The sequence below is a fragment of the Sinohyriopsis cumingii genome, chromosome 17, assembly GCF_028554795.1.
Source record: "Sinohyriopsis cumingii isolate HCF-2022 chromosome 17, ASM2855479v2, whole genome shotgun sequence".
Taxonomy (NCBI): domain Eukaryota; kingdom Metazoa; phylum Mollusca; class Bivalvia; order Unionida; family Unionidae; genus Sinohyriopsis; species Sinohyriopsis cumingii.
In genome coordinates this window covers 115,622,984-115,648,768 of record NC_142977.1, presented here as the reverse complement: position 1 = coordinate 115,648,768, position 25,785 = coordinate 115,622,984, and the positions used below count along the sequence as shown (strand labels likewise).

Here is a 25,785-nt window from a genome sequence, read left to right as displayed (position 1 = left end):
TTAAGACTTTTGACCAAAAGACTGTGCTCCATGCATTTTTGCACCTTCAATGCCCACTTGCAAGAGCTTTTAATGAAATCATACTACTGGATGTTACACTGAAATCAATACGGCCACCCACACTTCAAAATAACGAGTTTGAAACGAGACAATCCAAATTGAGTATACGTTATTAGTGTACCTCCCGAAATACGGAGTTTATCAAGCGATTTAATACAGCTGTTGTGTTCCTTTTAAATTACATTAGTCTCAGTTTTATTTGTTTAGGATCGTGGAAAGAATTTATTTCATAATGTCTAAATATATCTCGGCTTCCTGATCTCGATCTATTCGTACGCCTTACGTTTATATTTCCTTACCGCAGAATAGAAATAAAACTCACTTTAGCTTTCTTGCCTACATACTGTTCGTTCAAAAGCGAGACTATGGAACGTTCTGATTCCTGCAAAATTATTTCATGAAAACCCCTGTATTGGCTCATAGGATGAATGTGAGGTGGAAAGGGTTAACATTTTCATGGATGATAAAAATAAAATTCTGACTCTTTTGTACTGTTAAAATACTTTCATCAATGATCCCTGGGACCCAGAGGAAAGAAAAACTATTTTAGCATATCTTCAACACCTCATATTCATAGTATAGTGGGCATACATGCATCACACTTTATTTTATATGCAAAATTACTATAATCAAAAACCGTTCATTCGTTCCAGCTCTTTTTGTACCAACCGTGTTTCACTTTTCTAAAATTGAACGATATATAATATAGTGAGTATGTAGGAAATTTTAATCTATGACATACAAAAAGTTGAACAACAGAGGGAGTTTAGATAGTTGGGAGAAACGGCCGATGTTTGTTTTTAAATATATAAACGTTTTTGGATTACTGATATTTTAGGAATCTTTTAGTTCAAAGTTATAAAAAGTATGAAATTATACCACACTCATGAATCGCCTGATACAACGATGTTCACCAGTGTTCACCAGACGGATTATACCACACTCATGAATCGCCTGATACAACGATGTTCACCGGACGGATTATAGATACATTTGCTTTATATATATATATATATATATATATATATATATATATATATATATATATATATATATGACAATGAACAAAACCATTAAACAGCAAGTACATTATGCAATAGGCGCAAACATACATGATTTGCCTATCCCTTTGACCCATTATTGATAAATACATTGTTTTAATTGTGTTTCTGAAACCAGTGTATATTGAAATCAAATGATACAATTTTTTCGATCGACTAAACAAGACTTAATCAAAACTGGAAGTCAATTAAATTAAAACGTCAAGAAAAGAATCTATCCAACAAAATTGCTTAATTTTTTCAATAGAAAATAAAATAATTTGTATTTAATTCAAATATCCGAAAGATAAGGTGCGTCGTTCAGAATGCTGGTTTACCTGGTAGCGGATTCCTTGACGTGCCATAAAGTATCAGGTGCCAGGAGGTTAATTTCCCTGCGAAAAGATTGGTGAAAAAACGTATTATATATGGCGTTAAAGAGATAACACCGACTTCGGCATCAGTTCTTGGCAGGCTTTCCAACGACCAAACAAACTGTACCTGTCTTGCTTGAAATATTACATACCGGCCAAGTTCTATCCCCTCGTACAAAATATATATTGGTCAGGCCCACAAAATGGCTACCACTACCTTGATATTTAGCAAATTCTTATGTAGCAGGAACAGATAATTTAGCATTTTATATAACAGGCATGCTTGATTATGTACAATTATTTACTTTTATCATTTTATATTATATTCATGCATAGTTCCAATACAGTCGCCAATTACATTATTATTTGTTAGGATACATTTTAGTCAGTTAGTCATCTTTGAGGCAGGATGATCTGTTCCAGTTTTGTTTTCTCACGGGGCAATTTGGTTACCCTGATTATTTTTCATGGTTTTTTTTTCATTTCCAATTTTATAAGACAAGCAATAGGCAACTTTCCAAATGGTAAATTTAGACAACGGTAGCATAAATATTTATTATGAACAGTACATTAGTGAGAAAAAAAAATCAGACGCAGAGCTATCCACTCTTTTCTAAAGTGTTTTGATTGCAAGAGTTGCCAGCGTTGAAGGTTTCTCTCTAACATATACGTTATTCTTCATATTAGATATTTGTAGATTCATTTATAAGCTATGAAAGATAACATGTATTTTCAACTTAAATTGCTCCTCGGACATCTTTGTCACGTATTTCTGCAATACAAAACTGGTAGCTGGAAAATAATTGTTTTCTATAGTTGCTCATTATATCAATATTCATGACCGTAAGTTGCTAATGAACATGTATATCAAATGTAGTTACACGTGTGATAATTATTATTTTTAATTTCTTTGCATTCCCTGATGAGTGTTGCTGGTTGTTCGAAGGTGTTCTTCGAAATACGACCTTTTTTCCGCAAATGATAAGGTACCTAGATTTATATGACATGTGTAATATACAAGATTGACATATCAGTTTGCATGCACTCTTTCAGAAATGTATATGATAAAGACTATTTAAATATTCAAATGAAATTACTGTTTGTTGAACGGTTGTGATTACACGTATTTGGCTATAAATCTTCCTATTCTTACCTGGTCCTTCCGTTCTGTCCATGTGCTTATCTAATTGCTTTTACACCTATAATTTGTATCCTTGCGCTTAGAATTATTTGTTTCATTATCACTTTATATGGAAAATTAAAGAAATTGACAAATTAAGTCACTCTTATTGAATGTACTGTCAGCTGAATTCGTATGTACATTTGAATATAAATAGTGCACTGATGCTGGTATTTTGATGTATATTTGTATTAAATGTGGTTTATTGTATTTTCAAAGTTAAAAAATATCATTCTTTTTAATACATTCTGCACAATCTCCGGCACAATATACCTGCTTTTAAACACTGGATTGATTTGCCTGTTTTTATGAACCCTAGCTTAATCCTGTAACACATATATCAATAGTGATCATAATGACCAGATCAGAATGTTAGTCTTCCGTGCGCTAACCGGACAGGCTTTCCAACAACTAAATAAATGACTCCGTGCACCTCTCAGCAGATAGTTATATCGACAGGCACCCTAATGGCCACCATCCCTCTTGCAGCCCACTTTAGCCAAAATACTAAGGGTTGGAACCCACCCACACCCCGGGAAAAGGTCTCAGTCAACTCCCTCTCCACCTACCTCTCATCCACGCTATCTGGAACGCTCGAACAGTAATTAAAAAAAAAAAAGACTGTCCCGGTTCTAACTTCGTCGAATTATAAGAAGCTGTCACATTTTAACGCAAAACCTGTTTCTGATAGACACCAACAAATGTCTGTACAACTCAAAGTTTTCGTCAAACTCAACAACTTGTTTTCAAACCCAAACGAAATCTCTTTACGAACAATTATTGGTCGAACTCAAACATATCTTCGGTGCGAATTTTTTCTATTAGACGTAACTGTAAATTTTTGCAAGTTCAAATTTTATGTTAATGTAAAACTTTCTGCACACAGCTCTCCACCTCTGACATATTGTAGTTATATCAATATATTGTATTCAGTTCACATATTCAAAAGGGTATGGGACTGTTTAGTCACGAAATGATTAAGTCACTCAGTCTTGTGGTTTTTGGTTGGTAAGTTTTCTATAGTGCACAGTAAAGTATTGTACTCACCATTGTACATGTACATTGCTCTTGCAATCGCAGCGCGGCCTTGATAGCTTGTTGACCGTACTTTTCTTTTGAGGCTTTTGAGTATATCAAGAAGGACATAGTGAATATACCTTTGTGGAAGGAAAGAACCTTAACATGAGTTTGCGAAACCGTGTGTCATTTACCTTTATAACAAGTGTTACTAAGTTTGAAGTGACGAGCGCGTTCCGCAAAGTAAAGGCCAAGTACTAAACAAGGAGTATAAGAAAAATACAAAACAGCATTGGCTGGAAACGCTTTCTCTCATCAGTGGTATGGTGTACATTGCTCAAAGTAGGCGGTCGCACTGCCGTTATTCTGACTGACAAAGCAATGAGTCAAAAGTGATCCGTTTGATAGAAAGACATATCAGACCATCCTTACGTACGAGCAGAAAAAATCAAGGGTTGTCCGCTTATTATGTAAGTCCACTATGGCAATCAGCGTCGTTGTCGATGAAATCCATCCAAAGACACTGGAACATTGTCCCACCATTACAACATTCAAAAAGGTAGGATGATAGCTGATGATGGCTAACACCAACCCATGTCTAGACTGTGTTTAAGGACACGTATAATTAATAAGCGGTTTTGAAAAATGTAACGTTTGGACTAGTCAACTTCTCACTTACACTGCCAATATTTGTCTTGCCTTAGCGTTAAGCGCATCTCTTTTTGCATTCAAGAGAATCGACATTGCTGGCAACCTAGGAGGCTTTGAGACATGCTGTGCACTGTTTATGCGCTCAAATGCATACCTGTATTGACCGCAAAAGCTACCATTTTGGCTGTCCCAGTTTATTCGACGCACTTCATTGGGCATAAACATTATGTTTTTACTTCAGAGGACATGGCCATAGTTGTAATCTCATGCATAAGCCTGTGCATGTTTAACTTAATTGCATATTGAGAACTGCACTTGTAGAACACAAACAAAAGACTTCAACAGCGGATACATAAGTGGATCAGTGTCTGCGTTGCAAAGCTATGCAACCCTACGCGACAAACGGGGTCTTGGTATAATGCCATCTCTGCGAATGAAGACACTGTGTTCGCCACAATAATCAAAATGAACGCGGATCGCCACATATTCTTCAATTGTAGTAACCAGGGACAGCGAAAGGATATATCAGCTGATTTTGTTTCCTTTTAATAATGGGCGGATTTTGTTTGTTTAAACTGATATTGCGCAAAAAGCCAGTTACGTATTCCAAGTGAACGGGTTTCTTTCCCCTCTTGCACTTATGCCGTAGTGCCGACTGCTCTTCAACCTGCATGCACGATTGCTGACGTGACTTGCATTTGGAGGTTTCGTGTTTCTGAGATCACCATCATAACAAAAATACCCCACAATGCAAGGTATATTCACTGTTGACCTACCCTTACCATATGCTCTGCATTTATCCACTGGGCCTATTTTTTATTCAATTCGCACAAGATGTCATACACACAGGTGAGATATTTCGCCAACGCTAGTTGTGCACTCTATACCGACGTCGTTTCACCCTATATAGAACTGATATGAGTATTTTGCGTTTTATATTTGGGATGTCACGTCGTCTGATCATTTGAACCGAACAATCTTTCAGACACTTTGAGCAATTAGGCTATTTAGTAAAGAGCTAGTGTTTCCTACAGTCTCTTATATTCTATGTAACTAGCCTTCAAAGAAAAAAATTCTGCTGTTCCTGTTGCCTGAGTTGAAGACGCCAGTGACCGACGAAACCACATTCAACATCATGTTTTCTCTCTGCATTTTCGACTGCCGGAACAGTTTGCCGGAAATTGCCATTTCTTGCTTATTCCGTATACTAGAGTGTCGATATGCACCAATGACATACTTTCTATTTCCTTCCAGTACTCGTGTCTTGCCATGGATATTCTTCTTTTCTATGATTTGCTTTAGTGTTAGTACGTTTCGTGGTGGCATCTCGATTTCAGTATTTTGCCTATTTCTTCTACTTTTCAAATATAATTACTTTTAAGTCTTATACCTTTGTTGCATCATTGGTTACTTACCAAGGGATTTCCATTGCAGACATGGGATTGTACGGTTGCTTCACACGTTTTCTGCATGTCATATATTACTGACTTCGTAGGCAAGCATTGTCCAACAATCTTATTTTTAAACTTTGTTCTTATAAGACTTTACAAGCAAAAGACTGATTATAAGCAGTAGGGTGAAGATACAATCATATGGCTAAAAATATCAAGCATATTGCTATTGCATGTCATATCTAACATTGCTAAAATCACTAGTTGTGATTTCTCAATGCGTTTAACTGGTTCTTGGTCTCATCTTGTTTGGATGTCGTTGATCAGCTATTTTGCGAGTCGAGTTCTAACTGTAGCCTCTATATATATTATGCACTGTAACATCTTAGATAGGTGTAGTTCAGCCTCATTCATCCTTGTCTTTGCTGCGTGTACGAGATAGTGGTCAACTGTTATGAGGTTATCACTAACTATGCTATTATTACGCCCATATCTCATGCCAGACTTATTCATTACACTTTTCTTGGTAGTCTTGCTGCGCATGTTCTGCAACTGCATACTGTGCTCACGGTGTGATTTAAGTTTGCTTTGCTTGTGTTATTTGTTGTTTCAGTAAGTTTTTGACAACATTCGTATCATCATTATGCTTTTTATCTAACACGAATTAGTTTGTTTTATTTCCACAGTGCCTCTGAATCTCACTTTCCTATCAATATGCGGCCAGTTGCGCATATGCAAACAAAATTCGGTATCACCGCGCTGCCTGCCTAGTAATGTACAAAGGGGCTGCATGTGCGATATGAAGTTTTGCTAGAAGATGATGGTGCTCATTATTGGGCCTGTTGATATTCGTTTTGTTAAACGATGGGTGTAGGGGTGGGGTTGTTTATGTGCAGCCTTGGAAAGCTGGGGATATCTAAAATCATTAGGCGTATACATTCTGACCTGGGTTTGTATGAGGTCTGTTGATATGCAGTTTTGCTAAAAGTTGGGAGTAATCATTTAGCTTGAGAAAGTCGGTGAGGACTCATCGGGCTGCAAAAGTCGGTTTAATAACTTTATAACTCTGCCGCTAAGGCGAGATGAATAAAAGTCCTTTAATTTTCATTTCTCCGTTCAATTCGTTTTTAATAGTCACAAATGAGCCATGTCAATTACTGTAACGTGAAACATTTGCCTTCTACAATAAGATACTACTCGGCTAGAAACATTGTCCGCTACACTCCATATAAACGATAAGAGTCGATTAATTGTCTTCTCGTCCGCAAAACTAAGGTGAGACGAATTGATTTGCCAAAACACGCTCAATATTTCTGTATTACAAATTATATCCTCTAATCACTCAAGCATCTAAAATCTTAGAAAAACAGAAATACTTCCAAATTGTATAGATGAAATAAATTCATTCCTTACCGGTATGATTGCTAGGAATCGTAATGGAGAAGGTCCAGATTCCCTTCGGGTGCTCGCCCCAGAATTGAACAGACATAAACGTCCACTCCTGTTGTCCGAACCCTTTGTCGTGCTTCCTTTGGGTCATCAGCTTACTCCGTGTCCCGGCAGGGGAAACCAGTTCCAGTTCCACGTACGCACGCTTACTACTTTGGAAAATTGTATGCACCTGCACGTGCTCTAAGTAATTGATTGGACACGTTCTCTCCTCCACCGTGAGGTAATCGGACTTTGTTACCAATGTTGAATTAAGCACCCTTATTTTTAATGGGAAAATAACCGTTATCCATTCATCGGTTGAGATGTCTTCACAAGACATTGTAATCTTTTGCATATATATCTTAGAGGCATACATTTGGTATAGACTTTTATTTGTACCAATTCTTTCGTAAGATGATAGAATCATAAACAGAAGAAAGAAGATAGAATTTGAACTTGACCATATATATATATATATATATATATATATATATATATATATTGTTGCAACATGTGTTGCCTGTTGTATTACTGTAAGAAAGTTTCACCCAAAGAGAATGTTGCAAAGTTAGATTTAAATGTTGTAAAGTTATCCTGCTCAAGCATCTAAACCGTTGGTTTTCTATGTAAATTTGAAAGGAAATGAACTTGTATTCATCTGTTATTTAAATGTTTGTTGTTGCATTAAAAATTAAACGAAAGCACACTGTGTTATACCTCGTTTCATTGCATTTTTGATTCTTTAAAAATATTGCAACTTCTACAAACGTAATAGATAAAACAAAACAAGTATGCAAAAAGAAAATAATAATAATAGCATGCATAGTTGACCTACCAATGCGGCGTGCTGTTAATACCCGTGCAGTTTACTTGATCTGGTACAGGTTTCCATGTCTTGGCGTAATTGACCATTGCCTCTGCGTCCATCAGACCGTAACCAAACATTTGACCAACTAATAAGAAGAAATGGTTTATGAAAACAATAAAACTTTTTTTGTAGTCTTTGCCTAATATACATTTGCATCTTTTATGTTAAACAACCGCTGTGTCAAATAAAATATAATCCAAGGACTAGAATCTAGGGAAAGGTTTGTGCCGAACGTACAGATGTGAACAGTAAACTTTATATGTAATGCCGACTGCTTCGTCTTCTGGTGAAGCAATATGATGTGATGTTTTGTTTTGTTTTCTGATGGGTTGGGGGTGGACTCTATTACGTTAAACCTGATCTGATTTATTTTCGAATTCTACTTTAATACCCCTATTGTGAACCCAAACCAACTTATTTCAGGTTTGTATGCAGTTTAGTCGAATCATGAAAACAATGTGTTTTTGTCAATTTTAGATATTATCATAAAGCATTTTAACACGGTTATTATAGTTGGATGGGTCACAAAGGACACGGAGGAATACTTCTGTTTGCTGGGCAACACCTTCAACAGAAGCACGGGATAAACAAAATCAGGAATTTGGTTATTTAGGGGCCTTTACCTGCAGGAAATCAAACGCTCTTAATTGTTGCCAGAAACAGCTACAAATCTACATTATGCAAGGTCTGATCAATAAGGATCTTCTGTAAAGTTAAGGTTGGATCATGTGAAGGATATGACTCTTCTATATGATTATGTTGAACGCTGGGAATTATAGTTCCAGAAAAATATCATCGGTATAAAACTATTTGTCAGATTGGGTTGAAACCAAGCAATCCGTGGACAAATAATGTCAGAGAAGCCAAATTCTGGGGATTGGGCAATCAGGAACATAACTATTGCAAAATAGTTATGAGATTTTGAAAATCAGTCTCTTTTTTAAAGTTTTCGTCATAATGAAGCAAGATATTAAATTTTGCTTGAAATGCATGAATCACTGCTGTGGAAACCAAATTCATAAGGATGTGAGTCAAATAGCATTACTCCTGAAGATTACGCCTGAAGATTACGATTTAATTAAGGGTTGATCAATATAAAAACGAATACCAAATTCGTTTCAGATTCAACAATCTTTGGTAAAATTATTCCACTGCACCCAAAGTCAGAATGATGGGTAATCAATAGAGTTGCGCCGTACTACCGGTATACCGGTTTACCGCGGTAAACTTTTTTGAGTGGTAAGTACTATGATACATTTAAACTGTACCGGTACGTCGGTAGTTTCTGTCATAAATGGATGTACGGAAATTCCCAATGAATCGTGTCACGACTTTAATGATATTCATGTCAAAATAGTTTATAAGTAAATCTCTTATTTTACAAAACAAAGTTATATATATGATCATTTAATCAACTTTTTACCCTTGTCATGTATGCCAGCGCTTTACCAAATAAATTATTGTGTAACAGATTTGGGAAAAACCCAAAATTTTAGAAACCGTTCGGATTTAGAAAATAAAAGGTAAATACGTGTAATGTTTTGGTTATTTACTAACGTGTGTGAATGTGGTAAGCATATGTATTCTTTTGAAAGACAGCGCGTCATCTTGCGATTTTCAGGATTGCATTTGTGGTCTGAACTATTCGTAGTTTCACTACGTTCACTAAATATTTTCTCCATTATTGATTAAGTATGTTTTATGTTTACTCGCAATCTCTGATAAATATCTTGCCCGAGTGTTTGACATCAAACTCAAAGATCCCTATCTATTATGTCAATAGTGTAACAAGAACATTGTAGACTTCTGTATCAACACAGCATATGTATATCAAAAAGCTCTCTAACATCAGCACGATGTCTTTGAAAGTCGCAACTATAATGTAAGTTTAATCATTCTGCTGTAGTTCCAGCTTTTAGATTGCAACTAATACAACTACTAACATACACATACCAACCTCATCTATTGTCAGATACTGGCCATTTAATTATGGGAGGCAGCGACTTAAGTTCAGGCTGAAATATTTTCTGTTATTTTATCTCATGATAATTAATACTTTTCTTTCTAATAATATCATCAATAGAATAAGGTGTTATTTTGTAATAAATCAGAGCAAGATATTTGGTTCAGTTGTTGACGATTTAGTAATCAATTAGTCCTGTACATAAACGTGGAACGCTTGAAATGCAACTCATTATGATTTTTAAGCATAAAGTCATATACCAGATATGTCTTAAACCCTCGGTCATAATAAGGTTATATATCTGAAGCTACAAACAGGAGGACGAGGAATCAGGAAATATAATTAAATAAAATCATGCAGAGGAAAGTTGGAATTCGAAATCTCTCAAGGTCTAGTCAATGAGCAAATTTAACTGTAATCTACCAATCCTTGACACAGTTAATCTGCGGAATCGAAAGTCAGAATGGGGCAGTTCAGGGGCCATTACTCTTTACAATTATGACGCACACATTTAATAATCAAAATATTATGACGTCATATTAACATAAAACTGTAAATAACTTTTCCGTTACCTTCCAGAAACCATATGGATGACTGTTGACAAATGTACAACGTAATTAATTATTACATAGTTCCAAAATCTTCGTCCAGCGGCGGGGGGGGGGGGGTAGAGCTTTATTAAAGAAGTTGATTTTAATATTAGACATGAGATATGCAACCTAATTCGCCTTTAAAAACAAACCCAGATTACAATGTTTTTCAAACAATATTCTTTTCCGTGTTTCATGCTTCCTTCTCTGATTATAAGCATGCTATATGTGGTAGTTTCCTCTCATTGTCCAAAATGATGCAACGTTCAATAAAAGGTCATCACATCTTTTATCCTCTTCTTCGTGTTCAGGATATTCGATTTTCTACAAAGCATTTTGACTGTGTGGCTCTAAATGACGCGGTTACATTATGTTGTCGTCGATCGGACTACTCATTTGAACTGAGAATTTTAAACCCCATGTGAGACTGGAGGAAAGCTTAGTGTCTTTCGATTTAATATTCGTGTTAAATAAAGAAATTGAAATTTGTTTATCACAAATTAAATTATTACGTTAATGAAAAGTGTAGGAGACACTGAACGATTTATCTGAGATATGATGTAAATCGGCTGACCAGGATTTCTGTTGAGGAAGACAGATGTATTCACAATATTTGTGTTATTCTAAATGCATCCACTCAACAGCAGAACACATTCCGTCATTTATTTGATAGCAGGATGTATGCTCTTCAGCCTGTGCAAATCTGATGACTTTAAATAAATATAAATTCATTTATTACTTTGTTTATTATTAGTGACATTATCTTTTTCCTTAACTTTCACATATAATGACACTATATTGAAAATAGATTGTTGCTCAAGAAAATACTAATAACATTAGTCTATTATTATGCAATTACTTAGAGCCAGAGGTACTTACTAGCAAACTATTTTTTCTTCTGGACTGACTATAATCATTAACTTTATACATTCTATGAATATGAACATCAATGTTTACGTATTTGTGTGTTTGAACTTGTTATTTATAGTGGCTTACTTGTTGTTCTATTTTTCCGCATCACAATTAAACTACTTTGTTATTACCAAGACAGCCAGATATACCATAGTTTCCGGCTCCATTTAGCGTGAAACCATACCCAGGAGCTTCCGTCAGATTTTGATATTTTGCTGTTTTTACTATCAAGTGCTGAATATCCCTCCAGGTCATGTCTTGACTGAAAGTATATATATATATATATATATATATATATATATATATATATATATATATATATATATATATATATATATATATATGGGGGGTTGGGGTGTTCAGAAACGTGTAATGATATAACTATTACACTCTTATAGCAAACATATTTTAAGAATATTAGTTTGCTCTCAATACATTCTGTGTCGATTGGCTAATTATCGATCAGTAATGTTGTGTGTGTAATCTTATAAGTGTTTTTATGTCTGAGTTGTGTATGTGTGCGTGTGTTTGCGTGCGTGGCCATTTGTATGCATATGCTTCTGCTTGGGGTTCCAATGTGCTTTTGTTATTGAATATCCTCTGATCTTGTAGAGTATAGAATACATTTCTTAACATAAAGAATTAACATTCATCGCAAGCAGAATTATATTAGATAAAAGGTGATAAAAATTTGAATATTCAGCATGGGAGTATCTTTCATAGCTAATAGACACTATAATGAATGATTATTCAACTTTGCTGGTATTGCAAATATTTCAGTGAAAGTTTCCTGACAGAAAACAGCATTGAGCAATACAAATTACATTCACAGATCAAGTCCACTGTATTGCTAATAAAATCTTGCAAAATACCTTTGTAAAACTATCAACTTACTTAGCTTGTAAGGCTAGGGCCACCATTCCTGCTGCCTGTGGAGCCGAGAACGAAGTACCCATGATCCCGCCGCTACACCTATTTACATTGGATGTCGAGACCTGGATAGAGTGCTCGTTTTCATTAATGTAACTAAAACTACAGATATACGTGAAGGAAGTTGTTCGGTGAATAATAAGGGAAATAATTGTTTTGTTACCAGTTCGGATTGAAGAAGCCTTTGGGCTGCATATTTAAAGTGCATGTGATGTTTCAGGTATCCACTTTGTTGAAATAAGTCTTATTTAAGATTAGCAGTACAAAAGAAACAAAAATAGTCATCTTGCGGAAGTATATACCTACATTTGTATATTGTTTTAAGTTTGTTTAAAAATCCTAGGAAGACTAATAACAATTTTGTTTCAATGAACAAAATATTAAAATGGCGAAGTTGGCTTTGTGTCATGTGCTTTATTGATTATATAGATGATCAGTAAAGAGAGGAACATCTAAACATGCCTTTACGATATCGATTGAAACGTAATGTACAGATAAATTATTACATTATTAATATTTGACTATAATCAGTAGAATCTCCTTGTCTCAAAGCACCGATGGCTCGGACATTCTGGATCACTCGAACTCTTTTTAAAAGCTTTAACACAACGTTAATTATATGAAACCTATTTCACCAGGTTATGGATGTTTCGGACAAATTTATAAGGTCTCTTGTGTGTTCGAGCTATACGGATTCCTAAATTTAACCCAAACTTTCGAATTAATCAAGTTCTTTCTCAGGGGAAGAAACAACTCAAAACGAAATGCAAAACAAACTCAGAGAGATAAACCTGAACTATTTCCATCAACACCTGAACTATTTAAGTGTCTGAATGTCTGTGAAAATATACAGAAAAAGAGTTAAATAATATATATATATATATATATATATATATATATATATATATATATATATATATATATATATATATATATATTCATAATCAAAACCTTAAGAATTTGGTGCATACATATATAATCAAAATATAACATATTAACGTCTCGTTAATAGTTCACATTCATCTTTTAATTAACCGGGTTCCAATATAATTGTAAAATTGTTATTATTGATCGGAGCTGTATAGGAGAGTATTGGATCAAAGTCTTGTTTCTATCTACTGCCTCGATAAAACGTATTTTCCGTTCGGTTAGCCCTTCTGAGGTAGACTTGATAGATATAAAGGGCTGAAAAGATTAGACCTGAGCCCCCATTTCCCATACTATACGGGATCACTATTAGTTGGACGAAGATGAGGGTTTGATATATTGAGAGATGTGAAGAATACCATTACGTTAGAAAAATGCTACCGATATTTAAGGAAATGTGTCATTCCTTCTTGTTTGGTGAGCGCAAAATATGAGTAAAATCAGTGGTAACGGTTATTTCCTCCACAGAGAAAAACGTCTAAATAGACGCACCCTGTCAGTGAAATTTCGCAATCGTGGAAATGACGCATAATCCAAAACACATCTATGCAAAGATCTGTAGCTATGAGTATGATATTACCGAGAGGAAGCGTGGGCAGAGAAACTCACAAGTACACTGTTGCTGAAACAGTTGGCTAATTTAGCCTTTCACATGGTAAACGCTATTAGTCATCATTTAGTCTGCAATTGTTTTGCCTCTGTGGAGATAACATGTAAAAATGATGTATCAAAGTCACTTTCCATACAAAGGCTACTTAAGGTATAATACTGGATCGAGGCACTAACTGGGGTTAGCCAACCATTGGCACACTTGAGTACTGGTTATCGCCCTTAGCATTGTGGCTGAACTACCAGTTCAACCACGATATTTTCCTGCACTACGAATCCGCAGAAAAACGCTGACAAATTAATGAACTACTTCGTAGTGGTACCAAAGTAGCACAAAGTTGATGCTAATACAATAGAACTTGTAAACTGATCAAAGCGGTATATTGATATTATTTTTAAAAAGAGAATTGTAGAGCAGAAACTTGAATATCTATTAACTGTAAGTTTGGAATAAAAGGTCTGAATATAGAAATTAAAAAAACTGCCAACTTCAGAAACAGCCCAGTCATCTTCACGATAGAGGATTAAATAAGACAGGCGCCATATCAGGCAGTTACAGATATTTCTCAGCGCATTCACGGATATGTGCTCGAGGGGACTGGATAAGATATGTATTTCTAAGATGCAAGTCGCGTGTGTATTTGCGTTTCAAAGAATATATCTTTAGAGTTTTTTTAATGTCGTTCAGGGCCATGTGGATCATTATAACAAATATAGGCAAGTACTATGCGAGTTTGACTTCAAGGACGTATTTTGTTTTGTGAAGTTGAGTGATAATGAACGATCAGAACGACTCAAATAGGAAAATGAGGTTAACATATTTGTGTGGAATTGAATACCTTTTTCCGCTGAGACTATCGTTGTAAGATAGGCAGCATGTTGTAAATATATTGTTGATCAACACTGGTAAAAGTACGTACCACTACGTCTAGATCCAAAATACAGATCTGATTGTTTACATGCAAAACAAGAAAAAGACTGATGTAAATTCAGTAAAATGTAGCCGTTTGTGGCAATGCCAGAGACAGAAAATAACTGCTTATTCTTCAACCTACAGTTCGTCATTTGTGCCGATTTTGAGTCGCTCAAAGTTGGCGTTACTACTGAAGCATTTAGACAAAGCAAAGGAAATATTACAGAACAACTACAATTGGCTTTTGCTGTTGTTCGATGCTAGCGATGTTCTGTAAAGCATGTGACTTCGTGGCAAGATTAATGCAAGGTATGAGATTGGTGTGGTAGGGATAAACTATAAAACTAAGTAAAGATGACTGTTACCAAGTAGAAGCAGGCAGAGGTCACTGAGGCCAATGATTTGCCATGTCTGCCATACAAATCTCGACAATGATTGAGTTAGGAAACACCTAATTAGCAACAAATCACCCTCATTACCAACAACACAAACACGTACATGAAATTCTCTATGGGCAGCTACAGTTAATTGACAGCTTGCAAATTACATTAACAGCAACCTTGAAAAGATGGCTGCAGACAAACAGAAACACTCCTTTCGTTACACAAATCGACAATTCACTTTTGCGGGCAAAACTGATTCCACTAGCATTGACCTACAGACACGTACATGCGTCTATCCACAGTACATGGACAACTGGCGGAGGTTAGAAGAAAACCAGCTTCGACCAATATAGTCATTTTACAACCGCGCGAGCGGTTCAGGAATCAGAATATATGTAGCTGGAAAAAATCGGTGACTATCACCTCTCAATTTGTAACTACAAACTGACGTTTTGATACTGACAGATGTGTCTGAATCATTTCATGTCCCGTCCTTGAAGCATAGAGGCTTTGAGGCCACATAATACTTGTCGTTATCAGACATTAGAAGCTTTTCAGAGAAGTACAGGTGATACGTTTGAGCATCAGAAATACACCGACCAGTGCCTATTCGTGGACAAATGTATATGTGGCAGACTTTAGACGGTAACCCATATCAGAGCTGAATGTGTCTGGTTGATTTGAAACTTTTCCATGTTGACTGATCGCGATAAAGGTGTGTTTATCACATTAAGAAACAGTTATAACGATATACAGATTTGATTCAGTGTCAGTTACAAAGCGAGTTAACGATTGTTTTCAAGCTCGTTTTACCTCCTCCGCGTGCACGTATAAATAAAACAGCATTGATTCCTTACAGACGTTCTCAGTGGATCACGACTACCGCTTGCACAGCGGCTAGTTATGAACGTAAAGAAATTATAATAATGGCAACTGGAAATTACGAACTGTCTCCCTTGACTTATTGCCAATCAAACGTTTAACTTGACATCTGTCTTTTCAGCCACCTGTTACGCAAGATATATAGAGATGTCAAAGAAATAAACGTACGGTTTCATGTGAACGTCTGATATATGTCGCTGCTTCGTCGGATTCGTGTATTTAGTAATCCACTTAAATTGCACTGGATTCAATAACAAAAATCGCTGTCGTACATGTGGACAGGAGATAGTAGCCTAAGATGCACAAGTAGTGCCGGAGCCGTTGCCACAAGGACTGGTACTGGTAAAGGTGGCCTGAGAAGACTTGTATTCAGTGGGGCTTCGAAATTCAGTGTAACAGTATGGCTGCAGTAAGTCTGAGCTTAGGCAGATAACGAAAATAAGATACGACATGTGATCCAGTGCTAGAGAAAACTTAGTTGTTTTAGCTACTTTGTTACGACTATAGGTCTTACAATATGCAACAGAAAGGAAGTGAAACTAACAATTTAAGTAAGGTTCATCAAATAATTTATTTTCCTAGAATACAAAGTAAAAATTTGAAAGACACATACTGTATTGTGAATTAAATATCGAATAATCCAAAATGTCCTGTCACAAATCCAAAAGTATAGAATATTCCGAATGAATTCCAATAATCTTAAATGTTCTGATGTACAATAATGATGTAATCTTTGTCGTCTTCGAATGAGTTCACCGTAATTCAAAAATAGTGTTTTATCTCAAAATGTCAATAAGTATTTTGTAATTCAATGAATAATCAAAATAATTGATTTCTGTTCAATTATATCTCAAAACAACAAACATTTATTCAACAGACTGATCTTGAGATAGGCATGACTACTTTCTTACAAAGTCTCTCTCTCTCTCTCTCTCTCTCTCTCTCTCTCTCTCTCTCTCTTACCCTGCGAAGTAATAGTATTTTCTACGGATAAACCCACTTACTCGTAAATAAGGTCAGGTATTAAACAAATACATGTAAACATCTTGTTTGTTTCTTAAACTCATGACACAAATAAGGTAGGTACAACACTCCATCACAGACAAAACTACGAAAATAGTCTAGATATAACTAACACATTATGACGGCTCGCTCAAGGACTGTCGAATATCTTACGCCATGTTTGCAAGAAGAAAACGATGTTGATAACGAGGTATATGATGACAGTTTGCAGCGACAAAGTATTAGCAGAGATTTTGATGGAACAATAACAACACATATAAAAAAACTGAAACACCTGCTGATAAAGTTGTTAAAGCTTTAATGCTACTGTCAGGTATTCTGACACAACCTCCTAATTAATAAAGGTCTCAAACATTAGTGGAGATGCAGTTACGGTGTTTAATAAAGTGGTCAGATTATCGAAGCCATTGATAATATGGTTTAGAAAACCTCTGACTTGAACTTTCGTGTGCTACCCACTAAATCAGCTTAGTAGCGCTTGACAATAAATATGACGTAAAGGGACGAGGAACAGGAATCCATCACGCCAATTTCTGATAGGTCGGCTGCTGCAGTCTCATTGACTGTTATGCATGCTGTCAGCTGTGTAGTGATTGGTAACAGTCCAAGATTTTCGTCCAGAAGACAGTTATGTGACTTCAAAGTAAATTCAGATGCCTATTGCTAACACTACATCTGGCAACGTTCGTAAGTCAGATGTTGAATCGTAAGATCACCTGTTTGCTTTTGGCACACATGGAACAAAAAAGGACTCTAAAATTCATTCAATGACAGTAAGTGTCTATATCCTCTATGCAGCGACTGGTATTATCCCGAGATTTGCTCTTGGTAAACAGTCGAACAGTTGATATATTCTATATTCATCTTATAGTCAACAACTCGCACTCTCGAATGTAAGCTGTGAAAGTCTGCACCTAAAAGTGTCGAACGTTGTCGTGGTGTCTGGCTCTAATGGAGATATAAGGATTGTGGCAGACAAATATTACTCTAGCTACTCGTACGAGCTGGCAGACAATAAAGCCTGTTTTAATGAATAGACTGATGCCAGAGCTTCAATAAATTTAATAACTAGCAAGATTCCTAAGCTCACATATGAGGTAAGAGAATAAACTCCAAAGTAATCCTGATCACAACTTTAAGTCAGCTCAGTGTAAATATTGGCAAGCTGGATACTAATGGATATGAAAATAACATGGGCCGGATGGTGTAGTTAAAACACATATTTTAATCAAATCAATAATGAGAGGGGTTTCAAAAACGACGGCTAATAACATTCTCCAGTTCACAGCTATCAGGTAGGTTGTATACACTGTGGTAAACCTAGAAACGAGGACAAGCATACTTAAACTTAAATAAACCATTTGCCGAACGCACCGTCAACACTCTTGTAGTGCTTGGACCAATCAGTACTATTTTATGCAATTACAGGACATTAAGGGAGGTTGATGCACTTGTGATAAATACGTCCTTTTTTTCATTTCGTTTGTCAGGAACTTTATCGAATACTCAAAGGTGACAATAGGTGCAAACGATACAATCTGGCAAGTAAATATCTGATGTTTCCTCTTACGGTTCGTTCGGACTGTTCACTGTTATAATTATGGTATCCTAAACAGCCTACTTTTGTCATAATTAGCCATAACGGTTGAAGATTAAGATTAAGCTGTTTTAGCATTCATCAGTAGCAATGTAATTGTTGCCATTGGTGATCCGACAATAAACAAACTGGCTATAACTAATATTTTTAAACAAAGAATACCAATATAAACGTGGTTAAACAGAATACGGTTAAATTATTATTCCAGTTGAAAACAGTATGTAAAAGGAGTTTTGCAGGTTAAATTCTAAACTGCTGAAAATTACTAGTCAAATGTTGTGCTCCAAACGCACTCTGTTACATTCACTTGGAAACACAAATTATCAGTTGAGCAGACATTATTGCGTTTGTAAAATTACATACAGTGATTTAGAAGTTTTGTTTACATAAAATACAGTTCTAGGCCATTTGTTTCGGTCTACCTACTGCCAATAAAATATTATGACTTTAGCAGCTCTCCCGGGACGGTGAAAACAAGGCTCCGAAATTTTCGGTCGCTTTATGACATACCACAGACAACCTATATACAAACATGTATAAGATGGTATTTTAAACCCTGAATGGTCAAATAAAAAGACATGACATAGATGAGTCATTAGTTCCAACTACTCTACACCAACAAATGCACATGTGCAACTATTTCCTGATGCAAAAATAATTTTGCCATGTTTCACAGTGGTGATGTTCGTTGGGCTAGCTTAAAAGGCTGCACAACACAATAATTCGATATATTTGGATCCGGATGTAGGTGGCCGTTTTCTGTTGCTAATGTTCTGTACGTAATTAATAGGACTGGTGCTCTGACGGAGTTTGGAGGAATAAGCAGTTTCTGAGCTTGTTGATCTTATTGGTAATTTTTCCACCGAAATCGGGATACTAGGCTGCATAGATATAAGCTGATATGCACAACTGCTTTCGCAAAACGGAATTGCATCTATCAGCTTGTGTACAATGCCCTAGATGACGGAATAGGTCTAGCGATGAGTTCTTCATAATGCAAGCCAGTTTGAAGTTATATAACCAGTAAAATCTTAAATATGTGCAAATGCTTGGGGAATATGTGTTGTGGTTGACGAGGAAGCTATATAAACTAATGAAACGTCTGACCGTAGGTAGATACAAACCATTGCCCTGACGCATATAGTAAACGGTGATCACCATCGCCACATTACACGCTTTAAGTATTCAGCAGGAAACTACCGAAATCTTAGCACAGTATGAGCAGCATTTGAAGCACACATCTTAGTATAGCCAGTAGTGATCCCTTGTTGTAGGGATGACTAGTGTATGTCCTATTCATCCATTTGATCTAGCACTTATCTCTTAGAAAGCCGAACTCATGAAAAAATATGTTTCATCAAGGCATCGTATAAAACAGGCCTTTGACCCACGGTTGATCGAAATACTAAACAACCATGAGAAAGATACAAAAGACTAAATAAATTATACTGATCTGGAATCTACCTTTCCCGTACAATCTTTGATCACTGTGGTCTAAATGAATGCACGGCCTTTATGAGGTGATGACATTTGCGCTTGTTTTGTCCTATATATTTATTGAGGTTGTCAGGAAATTACATTTTTGTTTATTTCAGGTTTATAAACTAACAAAATATATGCCAGATTATTAAATACCTGAGCCTATTATCATTTACTCTAATGTAATGTAATTACGACAAGTAGCTAGAATTCATTACAATCTACAGTTTCGGTTGTGATCGTTTAAAGTCGAATAGTGTGAATACACGGTGCAAAGACACAACGAGAGAACATAAACATTGGAGTACATGCACAAATGTCTTCTTTATTTAACATTTTAGGTACATTACACCATAGTTCCGCTGAAGAGAGAAAGAATTAAGAGCAACCGTTATGTTACCTTTCAGCTTCATATAACAAATTACAAAACAGTTTGAAATAGGTACAACGCAGGCTTTGCTGTGACTTTCTATATAATTTCGAAGTGTGTATTTTGGCTCTGCAACCAGTTATTGTTAAGGATTCTAACTTGTATTCGACCATTCAATTTATATCATTTAACAATGCATACCATATATGTCCGGTCGTCTCCACTGTATGTGACGGCTAAGGCAGGAGCGCAGACTTCTGAGTACGATGCGGGCTGGCCCACTCTGTTAACACTTGATATGGCCACTGTATATATACTGTTGACATAACCATCTGCATTACAGTTGTCCGTGATTCCTCCATTCCCAGCTGACCATACGTAAATTATACCTTTCCCTCCTCGGCCCTGTTGATTAGATGGAATAATGAGAAATAAAACGTAGTGAAGATTGTCTATGCTACAAGGGATAGTGCCTTATATTGTTGTTGTTTTTTGTTTTTGTTTGTTTTTGTCTGCTGAAGCAGTTATGCACAAAGAAGCAGTCGATACATTTCCATTAGAATAGGCTGTTAATTTAGTCTGATGAATTTAGTTTGTTTATAATAACTTTTGGGGCTTGCGTCATATTGTGTTTGGAAGTTGATATTGTGTAAACTTCATCAAAAGGATCTCATGAAGACAGCTGAAACGAAACGTTGTCGCTTTACAAATGAAGAAACATTTTATAGATAAATGTTAAGCCATCACTGAGGAACCTACTGCCATCCTGAAATAAAATGAATGTTTTGATCATTTATGTGACTTGCCTACAAATTTAATTTAAAAACATAACCAAATATCTAACCTTAATAGTTTCCCACCCTTCTTTGTGCTGATAGATAAAAGTTTATTGTCATAATTAGTTTCCACGAAAAGTTGTCTTCTGACATGGATCTAAATATGACGTGAATGTTGTGAATTAATTTTGAAGACTTCAAAAGCTTTAATACACCACTTTGAATTTCTTTGTTCAAATTCACTGTATCATCATAAGAATCAATGCTAATCACCCTACCTTATTTATTCCTAGTTCAAACGCTTTCACTGTTAAAGGCCCTGGTCCATTGTACCCAAGTTTATCTGGAGGATTCCAGCTATTCGATGAGATGTCGGTGACGTTGTGTCCGTGAGCTATCGCGTACGCTTCACTGATGTCGGTAGTGTAATCTCTGTAGATAAGTCGAACTCCTGAAAGTTTGAAACTGTAATCTAACCCTTCTCAGTTTGCGTATGATAACACTCATGTACCATTCCAATCATTCTGAAATACTTAATTAATATTTGTAAGAATGATGTTTGAGATATGCAGTAAAATTACAGGCGTCATAGGGAAAAACATATTCTTGCATAATATAATGTTAAAATTATGTGTCTAAATTAGGTAAAACCCATTCACTGTGAAGATTGAAGATGACAGTTATGTTGCTACTATGTTCACCAGTGAAATGGTCGTAAATATGACATTTCTTGACAATAACTGACAAGTTCATCTACATTATATGTCAAATTATTATCCTGATGTCAAATATAAAAATGTGTCCTTGGATAGGTAAACAATTTGTGATTTTTGTATTAATTACAATGTCCTAAACATACTATAAGAAGCCAGAAAGTTCTCTCCCCATCCCCTTGTTTCTTCCTAGACGATTTTTGGAACTGGCTATACCCAGAAATGACAATAAAGCAACAAAAGACATGTTTCTCATAGAAGATATCGGTTATCTTCCAATTTATATTTAAAATTCATAAACATTTGAGACAATACCGTCACCTAGTAGGAGGCTAAAATGTTTTCTTATCTATAACTGGAATAGTGTCTCATCGTTTTGTGCATAATGAAGTGTTTTCGGGTTTTTAAAAAAATTGTATTAGCGAAAATCCAATATATGTAGGATAACTTCAACATTTTTGTTAGTTTGTCATCATGATACCCATAGACAGACTTCTTATTAACAAGCTTAAAGCTAACACTTACCAGTGGTTTTATAAACTAGACTAATCTCTAAGATTGTATTTCCTTTGACCTAATGTTAAGGGGTGCTGTTGATGTTTCATTTTGTTTTCCTTCATCTCTGCTGCCTTATTTAGGAAATCTTCGATATAACCGCTTGTATACCTCGGCAGTCTCATGGTTGATATTGATTGTGCATATACTAGATATCAATAAGCTACTGGAATATCAGATTACTTTTCTTGTGTCGGTGGCATCATTTCTTACGCGATGTAACCGCCAAAGATATATATATATATATATATATATATATATATATATATATATATATATATATATATATATATTATATTTAGATGTTATTAGAATTTTTTGAATAATGAAAAAAATGTATATGATTTTGTAAATTTGAATATAATAGCATATAAGTGATAAATAGTGCTGCTAACGCATTTCAAATTATTTGAAGTGATTCATTCGTGAATAATTTGTGGTGAGAAAAATACCTATAAGTTGAGAGCTGTATGCCACACCCACGATACAATTGTTGTTGTCTCGCTCAGCTGCAATGAGCCCTGCGACTTGCGTCCCATGTCTTGATAATAATAATAATAATAATGGTTATTTGTTATACAGGCCACTGGCCAATGAAACAAATGCATACATCATTCCATACAAAAAGACGTTTTAGTGCTTTAGACAAGAACATCGTATATATTACAAGTGTTATTCAGGGAAAGTAATCATTATTTCATTTACTGAGTTGGGTGAAATACAAATAAGAATCTACATAATTAGACACACTAATTTAAAGAAAACCCAAAAGCCAGCATTGAGCAAATTTTGTGATCTTAATCTAGAGTCTTATATCGATGGTAAAATGGTTTCTCTAACCTTTAAGGCTTTTGATGTAAGCGTTGCTAATTTATTCGTCAGACCTTTTTAATATCACTTTGTATAAAAGTTATAAAAATATTCGAAAGCTGGAATTTTATTTACAAAGACGGGTAAATATTTTTTCGCAATTCTCCATAACGTGGACATAGCAGTAATAAAATGGAATTCCTTTTAGAAATTAACGTTAAAAAGTTGAAACAATCTTTCTTCACAACAAATATTTTCCTATGTTACCTTAAAAAAATCGCTATCCCCTAACATTCTGGATATCTTTGACAAGTGAATTCTATACCTAGTGACGTATAGAAATGTAGTCTTTCCATCAATTTAATTTCATCCCGAAGTGTTTGCCTAAAAATATCTTCATATCTCTGACTGAACAATCTAATAAATTTATTTTCATCATTTACGCCCTGAGTACACCAAACATTGACAAATCCAAATTTAAATAACAGCTTTATAACATTATCAGCCCAGCATTCACAATCCCCCCCCCAATCTTGACTGTAAATGTTAGCATTGCTTAGGATATCTGTCTTCTAGCATTTTTAGAAATCTTAGCCAATATTTCAAAATGCGTTTATATCTTATGCTCTGAATAATAATACTTCTAATGCATTATACATGAATGCATTTGTATTAGACGTAGATGTACCAATAATATATTTACAAAATGACAAATGAAGTTTTTCAATATCATTGGCATCGCAAAGCCCCCAAACCTCAGCCCTATAGTTAAGTATGGGAGTTTCTTTGAGTCAAGCAGACAAAGTAATCCATTTACGGGCTATTTGCCAAATTTTGAAAGAATTCGCTTCAATATATGCATTGCCTTCAGCCCCCTGCAAGGATAGTGTTTTCTGGCACATTTATCAGTACCATTTTCAAGAAAATATGCATCCTAAATACTTATAACTTGATAGCCACCTCTGCGGAATACAATCACTCTTGTTTTTTCATATTCACTTTTATTTTCCACTTTAGGCGACATGTATGCAGCCTATTGAGCTTATTATAGTATAATCAGTTATACCGACACTCCGTTTCCTTCAGCTAAAAAGGATTTCAAATCGTTGAACAAATTAATTAAAGAGTAACGGCGATGAAACATAACCTTTATGTACGCCCAAAGAACAATTAAATACATCGATAATATTATTGTTGGATGTAGCACATGCTTTTACATCATTGTAAATTGCCCTAATGATGCTTAACATTTGTCTACTAATATTTTCATGAACTGACGTTTGGTACAGTAACCGTCTCCTTATACTATTAAAGGCCTTTTCGTAGTCTATAGACATGATTTTACATCATTATAAATTGCCCTGATGAGGCTTAACATTTGTCTACTAAGACTTTCATGAACTAACATATGGTACAGTAACCGTCTCCTTATACTATTAAAGGCCTTTTCGTAGTCTACAGACATGCTTTTACATGATTATAAATTGCCCTAATGAGGCTTAACATTTGTCTACTAAGACTTTCATGAACTAAGATATGGTACAGTAACCGTCTCCTTATACTATTAAAGGCCTTTTCGTAGTCTACAGATTATTCATATAATCTACCCCAACACATTCTTAAAGGTCACTGGCTGCCTATATTGTACAAAGGTGAGATATTATTATAGTCATTAAAAAACGCATTGTAATGTATGCACACCATACAAATGTTTAATTAGACTTAAAATACGCTTTTTTAAATGAACAAATTATTCGGCAATCTCCGTAAACAATAAGAAGTTTCAGCGTGCCAAAACGGATATGACGTACATTTATCCCTTCTGTTCAACCTAGCAATTCAAATGTTTAATTTTCTCACATAAATGTTCATGTGATATATCTTACGATCTTGCTTTTGTACAACAAATATGGTGCACTGTGTTGCATATGGATTTAACCAAAAGAGTGACACAAGAGTTTTCTTTTTTTTTTTTTCCAAAAGACCCTGTTTACCACTAGAAGATGATTGAAGCTGTGGGATTGAATAGGGTGAGGGATGGGAAAGTTTTAAGTCTTCCTAAATCCCTTAGAAAGCTCTACGGTGCATATGAGAAGAGGGATAGAAAGATTGTAAGTATAATATATCAAAGAAAGGATCACAGTGCAGTAATGTTACTGCAGATGTAAAATATTATTGTTCAAAATAATTATAATACTTTTTGAACGTGCAAAGTGTAGACTTTGATCAAACTCATTATTTAGCATTATGTTAAACAATACGAACGCAAAAGGATTTAAAAAAGAAGTATGAGTTATTACTCTGGGACTTTTATCATTTATATGTGTACAAGTCTGTAGAA

At 35.3% G+C, this 25,785-nt stretch overlaps 1 protein-coding gene across 4 annotated transcripts in view; it reads right to left on the bottom strand.

The window, feature by feature from the left end:
• The window catches only part of LOC149779711 (furin-like protease kpc-1), a 52,814-nt gene that overhangs the window by 16,725 nt on the left and 10,304 nt on the right, over positions 1-25,785 (bottom strand). For all 4 annotated transcript variants that reach the window (XR_016415701.1, XM_089940566.1, XM_089940564.1 and 1 more), the window contains exons 6-13: positions 23,087-23,175; positions 21,645-21,817; positions 20,792-20,995; positions 12,372-12,472; positions 11,627-11,739; positions 7,980-8,097; positions 7,127-7,422; positions 1,439-1,495 (exon numbers count right to left, since the gene is read on the bottom strand). Coding sequence is in view for 3 of the 4 variants with exons in the window: in XM_089940566.1 (XP_089796692.1) it covers positions 1,439-1,495; positions 7,127-7,422; positions 7,980-8,097; positions 11,627-11,739; positions 12,372-12,472; positions 20,792-20,995; positions 21,645-21,817; positions 23,087-23,175 (1,151 nt within the window). In the remaining variant the exon portion in view is untranslated. The remainder of the gene's footprint in view (positions 1-1,438; positions 1,496-7,126; positions 7,423-7,979; positions 8,098-11,626; positions 11,740-12,371; positions 12,473-20,791; positions 20,996-21,644; positions 21,818-23,086; positions 23,176-25,785) is intronic.